We start from the raw sequence: 14,345 nt of genomic DNA, 5'->3' as shown, positions 1-14,345 counted from the left end.
TAAAATTGCACGAGTTAAACATGCAGGTTATTGGTGCTGAACCAAACTTGTACACAGGCCTTGGTATGATGCTGCCGGTTTATTTCCACAGGTCTACTGTGATATGGACATCCAGAATGGAGGTTGGACGGTCATACAGCGACGATTAGATGGCTCTCTCGACTTTCACCGCACTTGGACAGACTACAAGATGGTTCGCATTCCACAGGCCAGCCACAGCTAGTCACTATACCAAATGTGTTGTGTTTGCTTCGTGAATCTCAAAAGCACGGCGGCCTAACCACTCTGCCTAGGTGACCTCAAAACCACTGTTGCCAATTTTTAAGGTACCCCATGCATTGCGAGTGTAAAAGTACCATTAAATGGTCTGGCCACACTGCAACTCATTCGCTTTTCAGCTCTCATTAAGTGAACAAATTGTTTTCAATCTGCTGTTCCTTGTACTTACGACAATATGGGAAATGTCTCCTATTTTAAAGCTGTCCAGTTTCCTATCTTTTTGGATTGTTTGTTCATAGTTGTTGCAAAAGGCCTTAATGGTGTGGTATCCTGCCTTACTAATATCTCGTATCCTAACATACGGACTCATACTCTGCCTTACGGTCTTAGCACCCTGCTTACAGTCCTGTACCCTTCATGGCCATCATCCAAATTATATGAAAACAAAAACAAAAATCCACCGAGAGGGTTTATCAATTTGAAACAGAGCGTAAACGTGGAGGCAAAGCTCATCCGTGGTTTGGACAATTGGAATCACAAGGTATAGAAGATCACAATTTTTTTTTCTTCTTTTGTTTTCAATTGTATTATCTTCCTTTTACAATTACTAATCATATTGACAGGCTGATGGTTCACACTTCCTTTAACATCCCACAATGCAAATGGACACTTTGGATTCCAGGTACTCAGGAAGTAAGAAGATTGGTAATCAAATGAAAGACCAAATACTGCATTCGAGTCATCAGAAGGAACCTGAAGAATAAGCCTGGTGTTGCCTTGATGGTTAAGATGGCTGGCTTAAGATCCTAGGGATTTGAGTTTCAGCCCCTATCATTCCATTGAAATAACACCAATTGGGTTGACTCAGCCTGTTATCTTTCTGAGGTTGGCAAAATGAGTAAGTGCTAGCTTATTGGTTAACAGGGGTACTGCATCAGTGGTACAGCTGCACTTGCAGAAATGATACAACCAGCAGCCACAGGCTCCAAATAAAACAACAATAACAACAACAACCCAAAGAGTCAAAGGTCAGGAGGAACCTGGATTGGATTTGGGTTTCAGATGCTAATCCTCTTCCCTCAAACCCATCCAGGTGCAGCCAAGTACTCATGACAAAAAATATTTTTCTAAGAATTCACTTTTCCTTTGACGGGTAGAAAAAGAAAGAGAGAAGATAATAGTAAAAGAGAGGAGGAGATTGGGACCATACTCTGTGCAGAGCATTGCTGCTGCTTAAGCAGTCTCCTGGACTATTGGGCACAATCCTGGACGGGTTGCTACTCCAACACAGTATACCAGCATGCTGGCACTCATTTTTCCATCCTCGGAATAATAACAGGCCAAGTTAACCCCACCTGATATTAATTCAACAGCTGAGCAGGATTTGAACTCAGGACCCTCAGATCCAAAGCCCACCACCCTCACCATTAAGCCAACACCAGGCATTCAGTCTGTCATGGTGTCATTTGTCACCTAAAAGAGAGGGAAATGACCAAAAAGAAAAAAGGCAAGAATTAAAATGACCAAAAAGAAGTGCGCAAGGAAGAAAGATCAGATATCGGGAAGAACCCGGATGGATAGATTTCACTAATTATTCCCAAGGCTCAAACACAGCAACAGGTAGAAAACCTAAATAAAGCTTTCAGCCTGAGTGACAGAATTACCACAAAGGAGCTTCATGTTTGTTCAGTTAGCTTTGCAAACCATAAAATAACTAATCCACATGTTCGTATTAAAATTCGCGTCACTTAAATACAATATGAATTATTGTATGGTCAACAAATCTGTTTAGTCAACACCACTGAGCTCCTACAAAGGAAAAACCTGTGCTCGTACTTCCGCCCTGCCTTCCGCTTCCGCTCGAGCTCCTCACAAGCTGGCTGGCCAGACCTCACGTTCGACTGGAGGTGACTTGCGCGGGAATTTTTAATTTTTTTCATGGTGACAGCAATACCTCATTTTCTCTTTCTGAATAACACTGTGGGATCTTTAAGCTCCACCGATTAATGTAGGTAATATGGGACACCTGACTTAAAATCCATCTAATTTGAAGGGACAGGGCACTTGGAGGGGAAACTCTCCTGCCTGCGCGAAAGATGGACCTCGCATAAGACCGTTTTTGTCTGGTTTGGAATTCAACTCAGGTTAGGCAGTTCTTGTCGGCTTAAATATCAAGTAACGATGGATAGTTGGGAATGATATCCAAGGAATCCCAAGTGAGTTCTCCAACCTCCATTTGTATCACCCAACTCAATGGTTTGGCTAGCAACCTACGGGGTTAACCGTGCCTCCAGCAGCATTTGTCAAGAGCAACTTCGCTGTTAACCTCCTCCCGGATATATCCGAGGTAGAGTGTTGGGTCTAATCAGACGATTAATCACAAATCTGCATTGTGAGACCTCGTGACATGTCGCCAATTCAAACATCAGCCAATGGCAAGCTTGTATCATCGGTGATTTGCATCTCTTGAGGAGGTACATTAAATTACATCATGTAACCTCATTGTCTGTGATGTTTTTCATGATCCAATGAAGACCATCATGTCCCATTTTATCTCTGTGCTCCTACCCACAGAGCATCTCTTGTGTGTTTTGGTGTATTTATGTATAAGCGGATCAAATGCCTGTGATGGAGCTACATTCTCCTTTGTCGGAGGTGAACTCGTTTGTCAAATGTGCTAAGTAAGCCTCCAGTATTCATCTCCGAGACGGATGCAGCCAGAACGTTCACTTTATCAGAATAGGGGGATATGGCCAACACTTAATCCATGCTTGGCAAAAGCAAACTTTTCCGGGTTGTTGTATTCATGCACTGGCCCAAAGTTGTGTATGTAGGTGACTGGTGAAGGACAGCAATGCTAAATTTTGGTTAAGATCTGAATCCGGATCCGGATCTGAGAATTACTTAAGTGATTCTTTACCATTGAGAGAGACAGCCAAAAAAACCGATAGATAGCATAATATATCAAAAGGTTAGGGATGGATTTGGAGGAAACTTGGTGGACAGGTTGGGAGTGTGACATTGACTAATGGATTCGATTTTGGTGAAGATCTGGATTCAAGAATTAAAAAAAAAAACAATTTTAAGTGATTCTTCACAATTGAGAGATGGAGTCAAAAACGATATTTGATATTTCAATCATGATATTATTTCAAATGATATTTCATGATATTTCAAAAAGTTGACAGATTACGACAAAACTCGGTGGATGAGTTGTGTCGGTGACAAGAACAAGCCGATTAGATTTTGATTAAGGTCCGAATCCAGATCCAGCCCATCAGTTGGATACAAAACATAAACTGTTCAGCCTGGCGGAGGTATGCGCTTTCCCGAGTGGTGTTCTAGTTTATTTTCTGGATGTCCTGTGTTCCGAATCAAGTATGCACGTTAGAAGCAGAACAAAACATCATTCAGTACCCATCATCTTTTTGGGAAAATGTAAAGCACCAGCGACTGAAGGAACAGACCGACAAAAACGGAATGCTTCCAAAATATTCATTTTCACAATTATTGTTGGAGCGTCACAATTCTCAATTCAATAATCTGCGGCCCACTTGCTCCCTTTCTTTGTGCTCTTCCACTTCCACAGGTTCCAGTTATTCATTCAGAGTGTCTGACCCACAGGGCTTTGGTGAACCATCAGAGGAACACTGGCTGGGAAATGAAGCGGTACATCGGCTGAGCAAGCGGCGTACATACTCTCTGCTCATCACTCTTTTGGACTGGGAAGGACAGAAAGCTTTTGTCTTGTACCAAAACTTCCATCTCGGGAATGAGAAGCAGAACTACAGGTTGTGCTTTGACATCCTCTGTCATCCCTTGTTGAGGAAGCGCTCATAAATTACATCTTGCCATTTATCATGGAATTACGTTATCCCTTAAAGTAACCTGTACCAACACGTGATCAAATAGTTGTTCAGAAAACGTGATTTGTTGCCATTTTCAATCTTGTTTATACACATTTCTGAAGTTCTTGTTTCATTGTGTGCGGTGTGTGCTCCGGAAGGCTGCATTTGAAAGGATTCTCAGGCACAGCGGGACATACCAGCAGTCTTAGCATGGACGGTCCTGAGTTCAGTACCAAGGATTCTGACCATGACACCTGTTCCTGCACATGTTCTCTCATCGCTGGTGGAGGTGAGATGTAGAAAAGCCTCAAATTCAGTAAAATGTGAAGCATAATAAAACCTGAGGCCAAGCAAAGCGAGAAGCTAATAACAAAGCCTGAGGCCCAATACAGCCAGAAGTTTTGTAATGCCTGAGGTTTAGTAAAGCATAACTTATAAGGCCTGGCAAAGTCTAAGCTTTAGTAAAACCTGAAGCTTAACCAGGCTTCGGCCACTGAGTAAAGCCTGAGAGCTATTTGTAACAAAGCTTGAGAACTAACTATGTAAACAGATGAAGTGCATGCTCAAGAAATAAATTCCACGTCGCCGGAAATGTCCATTTACTTCAAACTAATCATCAGGTTCCATTGAAGTAATGCCTTATTAAACATCCGGGAAACATTGGTACGTACCGACACACCTTCCAGACTGGGATCTCCGTATTTCTTTCTTTGTGGGGTACAGGCTGGTGGTTTGAGGCCTGTGGATCATCAAATCTCAATGGAATTCATTACCCACGGGATCACCACAAAGGAAAGATGAATGGTGTGAAGTGGCACTATTGGAGGGGTGCCAGCTATTCGTTGCAAGGCACTGCTATGATGATCAGGCCTGCAGACTTCTGAGGTTTGAACACTGTTGGCTGCCCTTGTGCAGCCTACCTTGCTTTTACACTGCAGCACTCTGGTCGTGTTGATGCACACAACAGACTTGGGATTGAAAAAGACAAAATATTTATATACTTTGTCACAAACACTACCAGCAAACAGATTATGATCAAACAGGCATTGATGTCATGTTGTCCCTGGCTCTGGACTTTCCACCCTGGGAATTATTGTGCTCGACACTGTTGAGTGCAAACACCTAATCACCATTTTCCAAAAAGTCAATAGCAACAGTGAAATAAGTTACCATAAGACAATGTCAGGTGAAGGCCTCGCTGTGCCCCCCCCGCCCCCCCAACACTCCCTCCTAGTGTGTGTGTGTGCGTGCGTGCGCGTGTGCGTGTGCGTGTGTGTGTGTGTGTGTGTGTGTGTGTGTGTGTGTGTGTGTGTGTGTGTGTGTGTGTGTGTGTGTGTGTGTGTGTGTGTGTGTGTGTGTGTGTGTGTGTGTGTGTCCAGTGATTAACTTATTTACCATTTGAACCTTTGTAATGACATTTTCAACAAACCTTTATTATGAGAACACGGAGAAGACCAATTAGAAATAGGACCGCACGTCCTGAAGCTCACCTGGATCAGGAATAACAGTTACTCAAACCCCCCCGCAGACCCCCTATAGACCCTGATTTATTTTTATTTTTTTAATGCCGTGAACAAATTTTAGTACATCACGGGTGATGAAGGTTGTGGTCAAGTTTCATCGAAATCGTGTGTGTACTTTCGGTGAAAAGAGCAAATACCTAATTTGGGTGTCAAACTCCCCTCCCCCCTTATTTATGATTTACCATTTCAGCTTCAGTGTCTGTCCAGACCATAACTCCTTTACTATGTGAGGTTTCATCATCAAATTTTCAACAAACTTTTATGATGAGAATTTGGAGAACACTAAGTAATTAAATTTACAATATAAAAAAAAATTTTAGCTGCTGTTTTCGTCAACTTTCGTTCGAGTACAAAGCGGATGTGGACAGGGTTTTGTATTTTGAGATGATTTCCAATTGGTTATTGAGATGCAGTAAAGGCATTTATTCAAACTCACAGTTACTCTCTGAATCTCTGGCAAATTCTCTTTATCTATTTGCTGATGACTTCACCCCTTGCTGTGACACCCCTCATCCTTCAGACAGACAAGATGAATCCTCTTCCCTCTCTTCAGACCTTCACAAAATCACAAGCTGGACAAACACTTGGAATATGTCTTTCAATCCTGACAAATCTCACACTCTCACATTCTCTCTGCAAAAGGATCATCCGGAAGCCACACCCCAATGTCGAGACTCATATGAGAACTAACACACAGAATGTATAACAAGGGGAGCAGGAGACAAGAGGGGTGGGAGAGGGAAGCACCAACAGTGGGTAACAGAGACATCGGAAGATCTGTGGAAGGGAGAGGGATGAGGCGGGGTACAGATGGACACCACAGGGACTTTCAGGTCCTCACACCACAGGGACTTTCAGGTCCTCACACCACAGGGACTTTCAGGTCCTCACACCACAGGGACTTTCAGGTCCTCACACCACAGGGACTTTCAGGTCCTCACACAACAGGGACTTTTAGGTCCTCACACCACAGGGACTTTTAGGTCCTCACACTACATGGACTTTCAGGTCCTCACACTACATGGACTTTCAGGTCCTCACACCACAGGGACTTTCATGTCCTTACACCACAGGGACTTTCAGGTCCTTACACCACAGGGACTTTCAGGTCCTCACACCACAGGGACTTTCAGGTCCTCACACCACAGGGACTTTCAGGTCCTCACACCACAGGGACTTTCAGGTCCTCATACCACAGGGACTTTCAGGTCCTCACACCACAGGGACTTTCAGGTCTTCACACTACAGGGACTTTCAGAAAGGAAAGCAGGAAAATTGGAGGAGGTGAGTTTATGGTGGATTAACAGGGGTGGAAAAGATCGTGGTTTTGGATGGGGGAAGATAAGAGATGGTGATGAACAGCTGTTTTGAAGACCTGGAGGGAAGAGTGGGATTGAAGAGAGTGTGGGAGTTTGTTCCAAAGGCGGGGAAAAAAAGAGGAATGAAAGAATGTAGGTGAGCAGTGATTCTTGATTTTGGTGGTTTTACCAGAAGGGGGATGCTCACGGACCTTCAGTGCCCTGCGTAAATATGGGTTGGGGGGGGGGCAGATCGCACACAGAGCAGGGGAGGCGAGGTCAGAAAGGAGATGGCAGAAGACAGAAAGACCACTGACCTGCCTGCGGTGAGAGAGTGAGAGACCCAAAGACTCAGCCTCATTGCAGGAGATACCAGGTCAGATCAGGAGTGGGAGCATGCACCAGAGTAGCGTGTCACTGGGTCCACTTTCTGCCGGTACTCCAGGGGCCTACGTCTGGTACATCCCCCAGGAAGATGCCTGGCCCATCCCCACCTTCTTGAGGTGCTGATCAACCTGCTGCAACCATGAGGCATGTAGTCGGCTCATTGGACTCCTCCACTCACGAGGCTCCCTCGCTGAGAGAATTTGGTGAGCAGGATCAGCGTCAGGAAAACAAGCCACATGTCCATACAGCTGAAGCTGACACTCATGGACTATGCAGGTAACAAATCACATTTGAATCTATCTCGGCAACCACTCGTAGGACACAAAGTCTGACCAGTGATAGCCACGGATTCTCCAAAGAGACCTCATGTCAAAGGAATTAAGTCTCTGTCTCAGATCCCTGGTCAGAGACCAAATCTCACATCCATAGAGAAAGACTGGAAGCACCAAGGACCTGAAGACTCAAATTTTCGTCCTCCCACACAGATACCGGCAGCGCCACAACCCATGATCCAGTGAATCCATGACTCCCCAGGACTGACCCAGACGTCTTTTGACCTCTGGCTCACAGCCAGCAGAGACATGAATATTACTACCAAGGTAAGTTAATCTCTCCGTGACCTCAACATCCTCGCCACAAACAGGACAGCAGCATCCAAGATCTCATTGAAAGCCTGGATATTAGTTCTGACCAAGGAAACCCATAATCCCAGTGGCTGCAACTCCTCATTCAGCACCTCGAGGGCCCCCACAAGGATATCTAGAGTCTCCGCAAAGATGACTGCATCATCTGCGAAATAAAGGTCAGAGATCTTGACATTCCCAAACGATGCACCGCAGCTTGATCTCTCTGACATCCTCCCCAGAATCCAGTCCATACAAGTGCTGAAAAGAGTGGGGGCCAGTACACACCCCTGATGAACTCGATTGACAACTGGAAATAAGTCAGAGATGGTACCGCCACACTTCACAGCACTCTCAGTCCCAGAGTAGAGTTTAGACATCAGATCAATCCGTTTTGGTGGCACCCCATGAAGACCAAGAATCCTCCTGATTCACTGAATCAAATGCTTTGCAGAGATCAACATAGGCTGCAAGCAGCCCCTGCCGAAACTCTCATCTGCGTTTGGTGAGGACCCAAAGAGCAAGGACACGGTCAATCTTTGACCTCTTTGGTGTAAATGCTGACTGCTCTGGATGCTGGTGCTCAAGCAAATGCTGGCAAACCCTGTCAAGAATTATCCGAGCAAAGACCTTGCCCGTCAATGAGAGCAGCGTCACCTCAGTAGTTGTTGCAATTTTCAGAAAGGGACAACAAGGTCCCCCTTCCAGTCAGTTTGGATGATGCCTGTGTTCCAGGCAGAGCATGCAACTGCATGCAATGACATGAGTACAGCATTTCCACCAGCCTTGAGAAGTTCAGCATGGATGCCACAGATCCCTGGAGCTTTGCCACGTTTCAACTGGTTCACTGCAGCCTGTTTCCACAAACGAAGGTGGACCACAGTTGATTGGAGGGTTAGCAATAGGGATACTAACACCCGTGACATCCAACTCAACAGCTGGTAGATCAGCCTAGTACAGCTACTCAAAGAAACCGGCCCAGTGGGCCTTCACTTCGGACTCCTCTGTCAAGAGCCAACCACCCTCCGCTTTAACTGCAGTACACCGAGGGTCGGACTTGGAGGAACGCAATGCGCAAATTCCCTGGTAAGCAGGGTAAGAATCACTTAACCACAGGTGATGCTTTACGCCCTCACAGATTCCTCGCTCATAGGTCTCCTTCTCCACCCTCAGTGCACATACAGTTTTACGCCTCAACTCCCTGAACAGCTCAGCTCTGTCATTAAGCCTGGCCCTGCACCTCTAGTCAATGGTATCCTGTGTCCCTTTAATAGACAAAATTCTTCGTCATTCTATGATGAGTTCCAAGACTTCCACTGACAGCTTCAAGGATGGTGGACTTGAAGTCACTCGACAACTCTTCAGGATTCCCCAAAGCACCCAGACCCCCCATATCTCCATTCAGCTTGTTCGCAAACTCCTCAGCTACCCTCTCATCCTTGAGCTTGCCAACATCCAGCCAAGGCTGGGATGGTACCATTCTCCTGGAGTTAAGGTGCAACTTCAGAGTTGTTACAACAAGCCGGTGGTCAGTATTGAGGAACTGAGCACTCCAGTAGACCCTGCAGTTCTGGATCATCCTCCAGCGACCATCAACGAGCATATGGTCAATCTCCTTTGCCACACCACCAGCGTTGGAATACCAAGTCCAGGGATGAGCCTGTGGGCATTAAAACCATAAAACAGCCACCCTAAGTCCATGACTTCTTGCAATGTCAAGGAACTTAGTGCTATTCTAGTTCACAGTTCCAGACCCATGGGGACCAAGACACGTCTCATAACCATCCCTATCAGTTCTAATCGATGCATTGAAATTCCACAAGACTAGAAAAGTATCTCTCCTGGGGCCACTGATCAACCACAGACTCGAGCGTGGCGTAGAATGCGTTCTTCAAGGTGAGATCACTCGCCTCAGTCGGAGAATAAACAGAGACCAGGGAAATGACACTCAAGGAGTGTTAAAGCCTTCATCTCATAATACGCTCGTTGACCAGTGTTACTTCAATTATCATTGTGGTCAACTTATTGGACACAGCTACAGCAACTCCTTGAGTATGGTAACCATTAGAGCGACCAGACCAAGAGTAGGTGTAACCACCCACCATTATCTCGCCACTCTCCACTCTCTGAACGTCAGAGAGAGCTGCAATGCCGATGTAAATACTCTTGAGCTCAGATGATAACAGAGAGGTGATCATCCTCACTTTGGGATAGGACATTCCAGGCACCCACCCAAAGTGACCACCTCAGGTTAACCCAAGGAGATCGCTGTCTGGTGTATGATACCTCAGCACCACCCCGACACACACTACCACTGTCTGACCCAGGAAGGTTACCCCGTGGTTTCCCTCCTATCATCTGAGATTGGGGGTCCCGAAGGCTCTGTCCCAATCCCCTCAGCCGGTGAGCTGCCCTGCGAAGGGTAGCTTCCCAGGAGGTACTCCCACAGAGTGGGTTTTCAGATTTTTTTATGTGTGGGAGATACCAATGATCCTACATGCCTTGGTTTTCATAGCATGAAGCCGAGAAAGGTGAGAGGCAGGAGCACCAGCCCAGACAGGAGAGCAGTACTCCTTCAGGCTGTGGATGAAAACTTTGTATGTGGTCATGAGCTCAGGTGTGCCAAGGAAGGACTTTGCACAATGGAGAATACCCAGTTCTGGTGAACTTCCAAAATCCAAGATCACTGCTCACCTCCACTCATTCATTCCTCCTTTTTTCCCCACCCGTGGAACCAACTTCCACACTCGCGTCAATCCCATTCTTCCCTCCAAGTCTTCAACGTAGTGATTCACCACCATTTCAGATCGTTCCTAATCCAAAACCATCATATTTTATACCATCATTCCCCCAGCTCCCCACCCCCAAGCCCTCCTCCTTCCAAATTTCCTGTTTTCCTTTCTGAGAATTTCTTTCTGTAATGATGTGATGCAGCCAAGTATCCACAGGCTGCATTCAAAAAAAAATATATTACTGTGAACAACAACACCACCACCAACCTTGCAATTAGAAAATACTGAACATTAACCGTCTTTCATTAGCAGCTTAATAACTAAATATCCAAACAAGAATGTTAACTCTTACTCAATGTCTAAGAATTTTAAAATTTCGTCTCACTTGTTATCACTCAATAACCTTTCGCACAATTTGAACCAAGGCCTCTGATACTGCACACTACTTCCCACTTTGGTGGAGTCGAGTAGTCACCCGGTTCGTTTTCCTCTTTTCCCCCTCTTCTGCTGGCACGTCACCCTTGGCTCAGTGTTTCAGGCGAGGCATAGCCGGCAAACTTCACAATCCATGGTCAAGTTCACAGGAGGGTCAAAAGGGCTCACCGCTGCCACTGTCAGTGATCGGGTTTGCTCTATGGCCCACAAGCCATCGACTGATAGAGGTTCCCTCAGGTGTGCTCCACCTGTCATGGTCAATCCAGTCATTTAATCTCACTCATCCCAATGTCCTTCAGTGGGTGAAGTTCTCACAACTACTACCCGGCTGGTCCATTGCATGGCACCTCTGTTGCACCCACGAGCACCACACACCTTTGCATTTTCATGGCAGAATGCAACCTTCATCATGTGCAGCAAGAGCCAACTCCCTTCTCATTGCATGATATCTTCTCCCTGTCAGCTCTATCTCTGCGGGGATCTTCTTCTACCCATATGACTAACCCACATACATTTACCGATGTAACACTAAGGTTACGAGGATGGCATGGAAAAACACACTGACTGTCTGTCTGTCTCTTGAACGATGACTGGGTATGAAGTCCCATATGTGATGGCTATGGAAGTGGAAGGTAAGGTCGATAGCCACTGCGAAGCCTCTCCCACTTTGGCCAAAGTAGGCTAAGATCGGCCTCAGATGTTGGGTGGCATCATCGCATCTCTGTTGTCGTAGCTGCTCACAAGAACGCAACCAACCAGAATGTTTGTGAAAGTCTATTGTATCAGTTATGGTAGGGTCATCATCACAAAAGATGATGACTATATGTGCTTCGATCCCAAACACCATCTAAGAAGGGTGGATGTACAGAATTTCAGTGGACTTTGTGACCCAATAATCCATTTTCCTCATGTCCCTGCATCCCACCTGAGGATCTTGAAGACCCAGGCACACACGTGCATACTCCCAGACAAAATCCATGAACTTGGCTACGTGTAAAAACTTGCACTTTCTGAGCTTTTGTCGCATTCCATATAACCTGAGTGAGTCGCGTTTGTCTAACCTCATCGACATCTAACCAAACTTTTTATAAATGTGTATTCACCAATCGACACAATGTTTTGATGTCCAATTGCATGGTGACCTGTTCAAGCAAGTTCCAGGTCAATCATCCACTATTGTCATCCACTATTGCATGCCACATTAGTTTCAAAAACAACAACTTCCTTTTATAGTGACAAGAACTATGCAAGCATACCCGATGGCCTACGGCTCGAAAGCACCGCATACAAGTACAGTACTGGAGGTTAATATTCAGTGAGCAGCTAAGCTAATGGATGAAGACCAGAATAAATGTATGACTTGTGGAATGAAGTGGGCTTGTATGATGCTTACCAGGTCCCCGTGCAGCTAACACCCAACCCGTGCCGTGCCACCAACACGGCTCAAAACTAGACACTCATTGAAAGACCCTTTTATGAAGAGGCCTCTAGTTTTCGAAGTAGGTCATTGGCTACAGTGAACAAACCCCCATAAGGCAATTTACATTCCAACAGGAAGTGCTTTCTTTGAGGGTGATTTGCTTCCATTGCTGAAAAAAAAAAGACTCCTTCGGCTCGGGTGTGTTTTTGATTTATACGAACGGCATGTTGGACCTTTTCCCAGACGCTGCAACGGCCGCCGAGGAATTCTGAAGGCCTAGGGAGGTTCGCCAAACATATGGCTGTGATGTCACTCCTCAAAGGCAGAGCAGTCAGGACCGGTCAATGTCACAGCCTTGCACGATGGTCCTCGGGGTGAGCACGATCATCTGATCATCATATTCTCTCACCTTTATTTACACCTTGTTTTCCCCTTGTAAGCACCTTTCAGCACCGGCTCATTGTATAGTAGCTACCACCTGGCCCAAATTAGACTCAGACCAAGGTACGGTATGTACCTGTTTCAATAGGATGTTTGTAGGCAACAACCCTGAGCACTGGGTGATACCACTTTTTACATCGATTGTAATAATTCTATCAAACAATATTGTTTTTCCAATGTTTCAAGCATTCGTTTTAGTTAAAACTGAATTGGTTGGATTGAGGCAATCTTCGAATCGTTATTCCTCTTTTCCCTCCAACTAACAAAACAATTTCTATGAATTGTTCGATGTGTATGATTCAACCACGATGAACACTGATTACATATTCATGTGTAAAGCAATTATTCATTTTAACATTTACACCGAAAACAAAGCCAACATGCAAAGTTCATCACTTGAAATGATCAATGTCATTGGAAATAAACTCGATGAAGTGAAAGAGCATGGGTTTGATTTCATGTCTTTTATTTGTGAAATGTGTAGGATGATGGAAGAGTGACATACACTTACTGATCAAAGAGTCCACACACAAAACACAATCGAAACCAAAAGAGCAGTTGTCCCGTTGTGTCGGTGTCGCACTCCACCAGAGCGCTTAGGAAAGTCAGGGATGATGCAGAAGGTGAGGGTGGGAATGTAAGGGGTGGTACAGGTGGTGAGGGTGGGAATGTAAGAGATGATGCAGGTGGTGAGGGTAGGAAAGTAAAGGGAGGTGCAGGTGGTGAGGGTGGGAATGTAAGGGGTGGTACAGGTGGTGAGGGTAGGAATGTAAAGGAATGTAAGGGATGATGCAGGTGGTGAGGGTAGGAATGTAAGGGAAGATCCAGGTGGTGAGGGTGGGAATGTAAGGGAAGATCCAGGCGGTGAGAGTAGGAATGTAAGGGATGATGCAGGTGGTGAGGGTAAGAATGTAAGGGATGATGCAGGTGGAGAGGATAGGAATGTAAGGGAAGCTCCAGGTGGGGAGGGTCGGAATGTAAGGGCAGATCCAGGGGGTGAGGGTGGGAATGTAAGGGGTGGATCAGGTGGTGAGGGTGGGAATGTAGGGGGTGGGACAGGTGGTGAGGGGGGGGATGTAGGGGGCGGTTCAGGTGGTGAGGGTGGGGATGTAGGGGGTGGTACAGGTGGGGAGGGAGGGAATGTAAGGGGGGGTACAGGTGGTGAGGGTGGGAATGTAAGGGAAGATCCAGGCGGTGAGGGTAGGAATGTAAGGGATGATGCAGGTGGTGAGGGTCGGAATGTAAGGGGTGGTACAGGTGGTGAGGGTGGGAATGTAAGGGGTGGTTCAGGTGGTGAGGGTGGGAATGTAAGGGGTGGTACAGGTGGTGAGGGTGGGAATGTAAGGAGTGGTACAGGTGGTGAGGGTGGGAATGTAAGGGAAGATCCAGGCGGTGAGGGTAGGAATGTAAGGGATGATG

General features: G+C 46.0%; 1 protein-coding gene across 2 annotated transcripts in view; it reads left to right on the top strand.

Moving 5' to 3' along the window:
- Nucleotides 1-13,371, top strand: part of LOC147013224 (angiopoietin-2-like) — a 103,568-nt gene extending 90,197 nt beyond the window's left edge. For both annotated transcript variants that reach the window (XM_085854877.1, XM_085854878.1), the window contains exons 6-10: nucleotides 92-193; nucleotides 3,844-4,010; nucleotides 4,226-4,356; nucleotides 4,791-4,952; nucleotides 12,729-13,371. In XM_085854877.1, the coding sequence (XP_085711003.1) occupies nucleotides 92-193; nucleotides 3,844-4,010; nucleotides 4,226-4,356; nucleotides 4,791-4,951 (561 nt within the window). In that variant the 3' untranslated portion in view covers nucleotide 4,952; nucleotides 12,729-13,371. The remainder of the gene's footprint in view (nucleotides 1-91; nucleotides 194-3,843; nucleotides 4,011-4,225; nucleotides 4,357-4,790; nucleotides 4,953-12,728) is intronic.
- Nucleotides 13,372-14,345: the final 974 nt, after the last annotated feature.

The sequence above is a fragment of the Eptatretus burgeri genome, chromosome 14, assembly GCF_056783735.1.
Source record: "Eptatretus burgeri isolate ZD-2024b chromosome 14, Ebu_testis_v1, whole genome shotgun sequence".
Lineage (NCBI taxonomy): Eukaryota > Metazoa > Chordata > Myxini > Myxiniformes > Myxinidae > Eptatretus > Eptatretus burgeri.
Note: the sequence above shows the minus strand (reverse complement) of the source record. Positions and strands in the feature narration are given on the sequence as shown.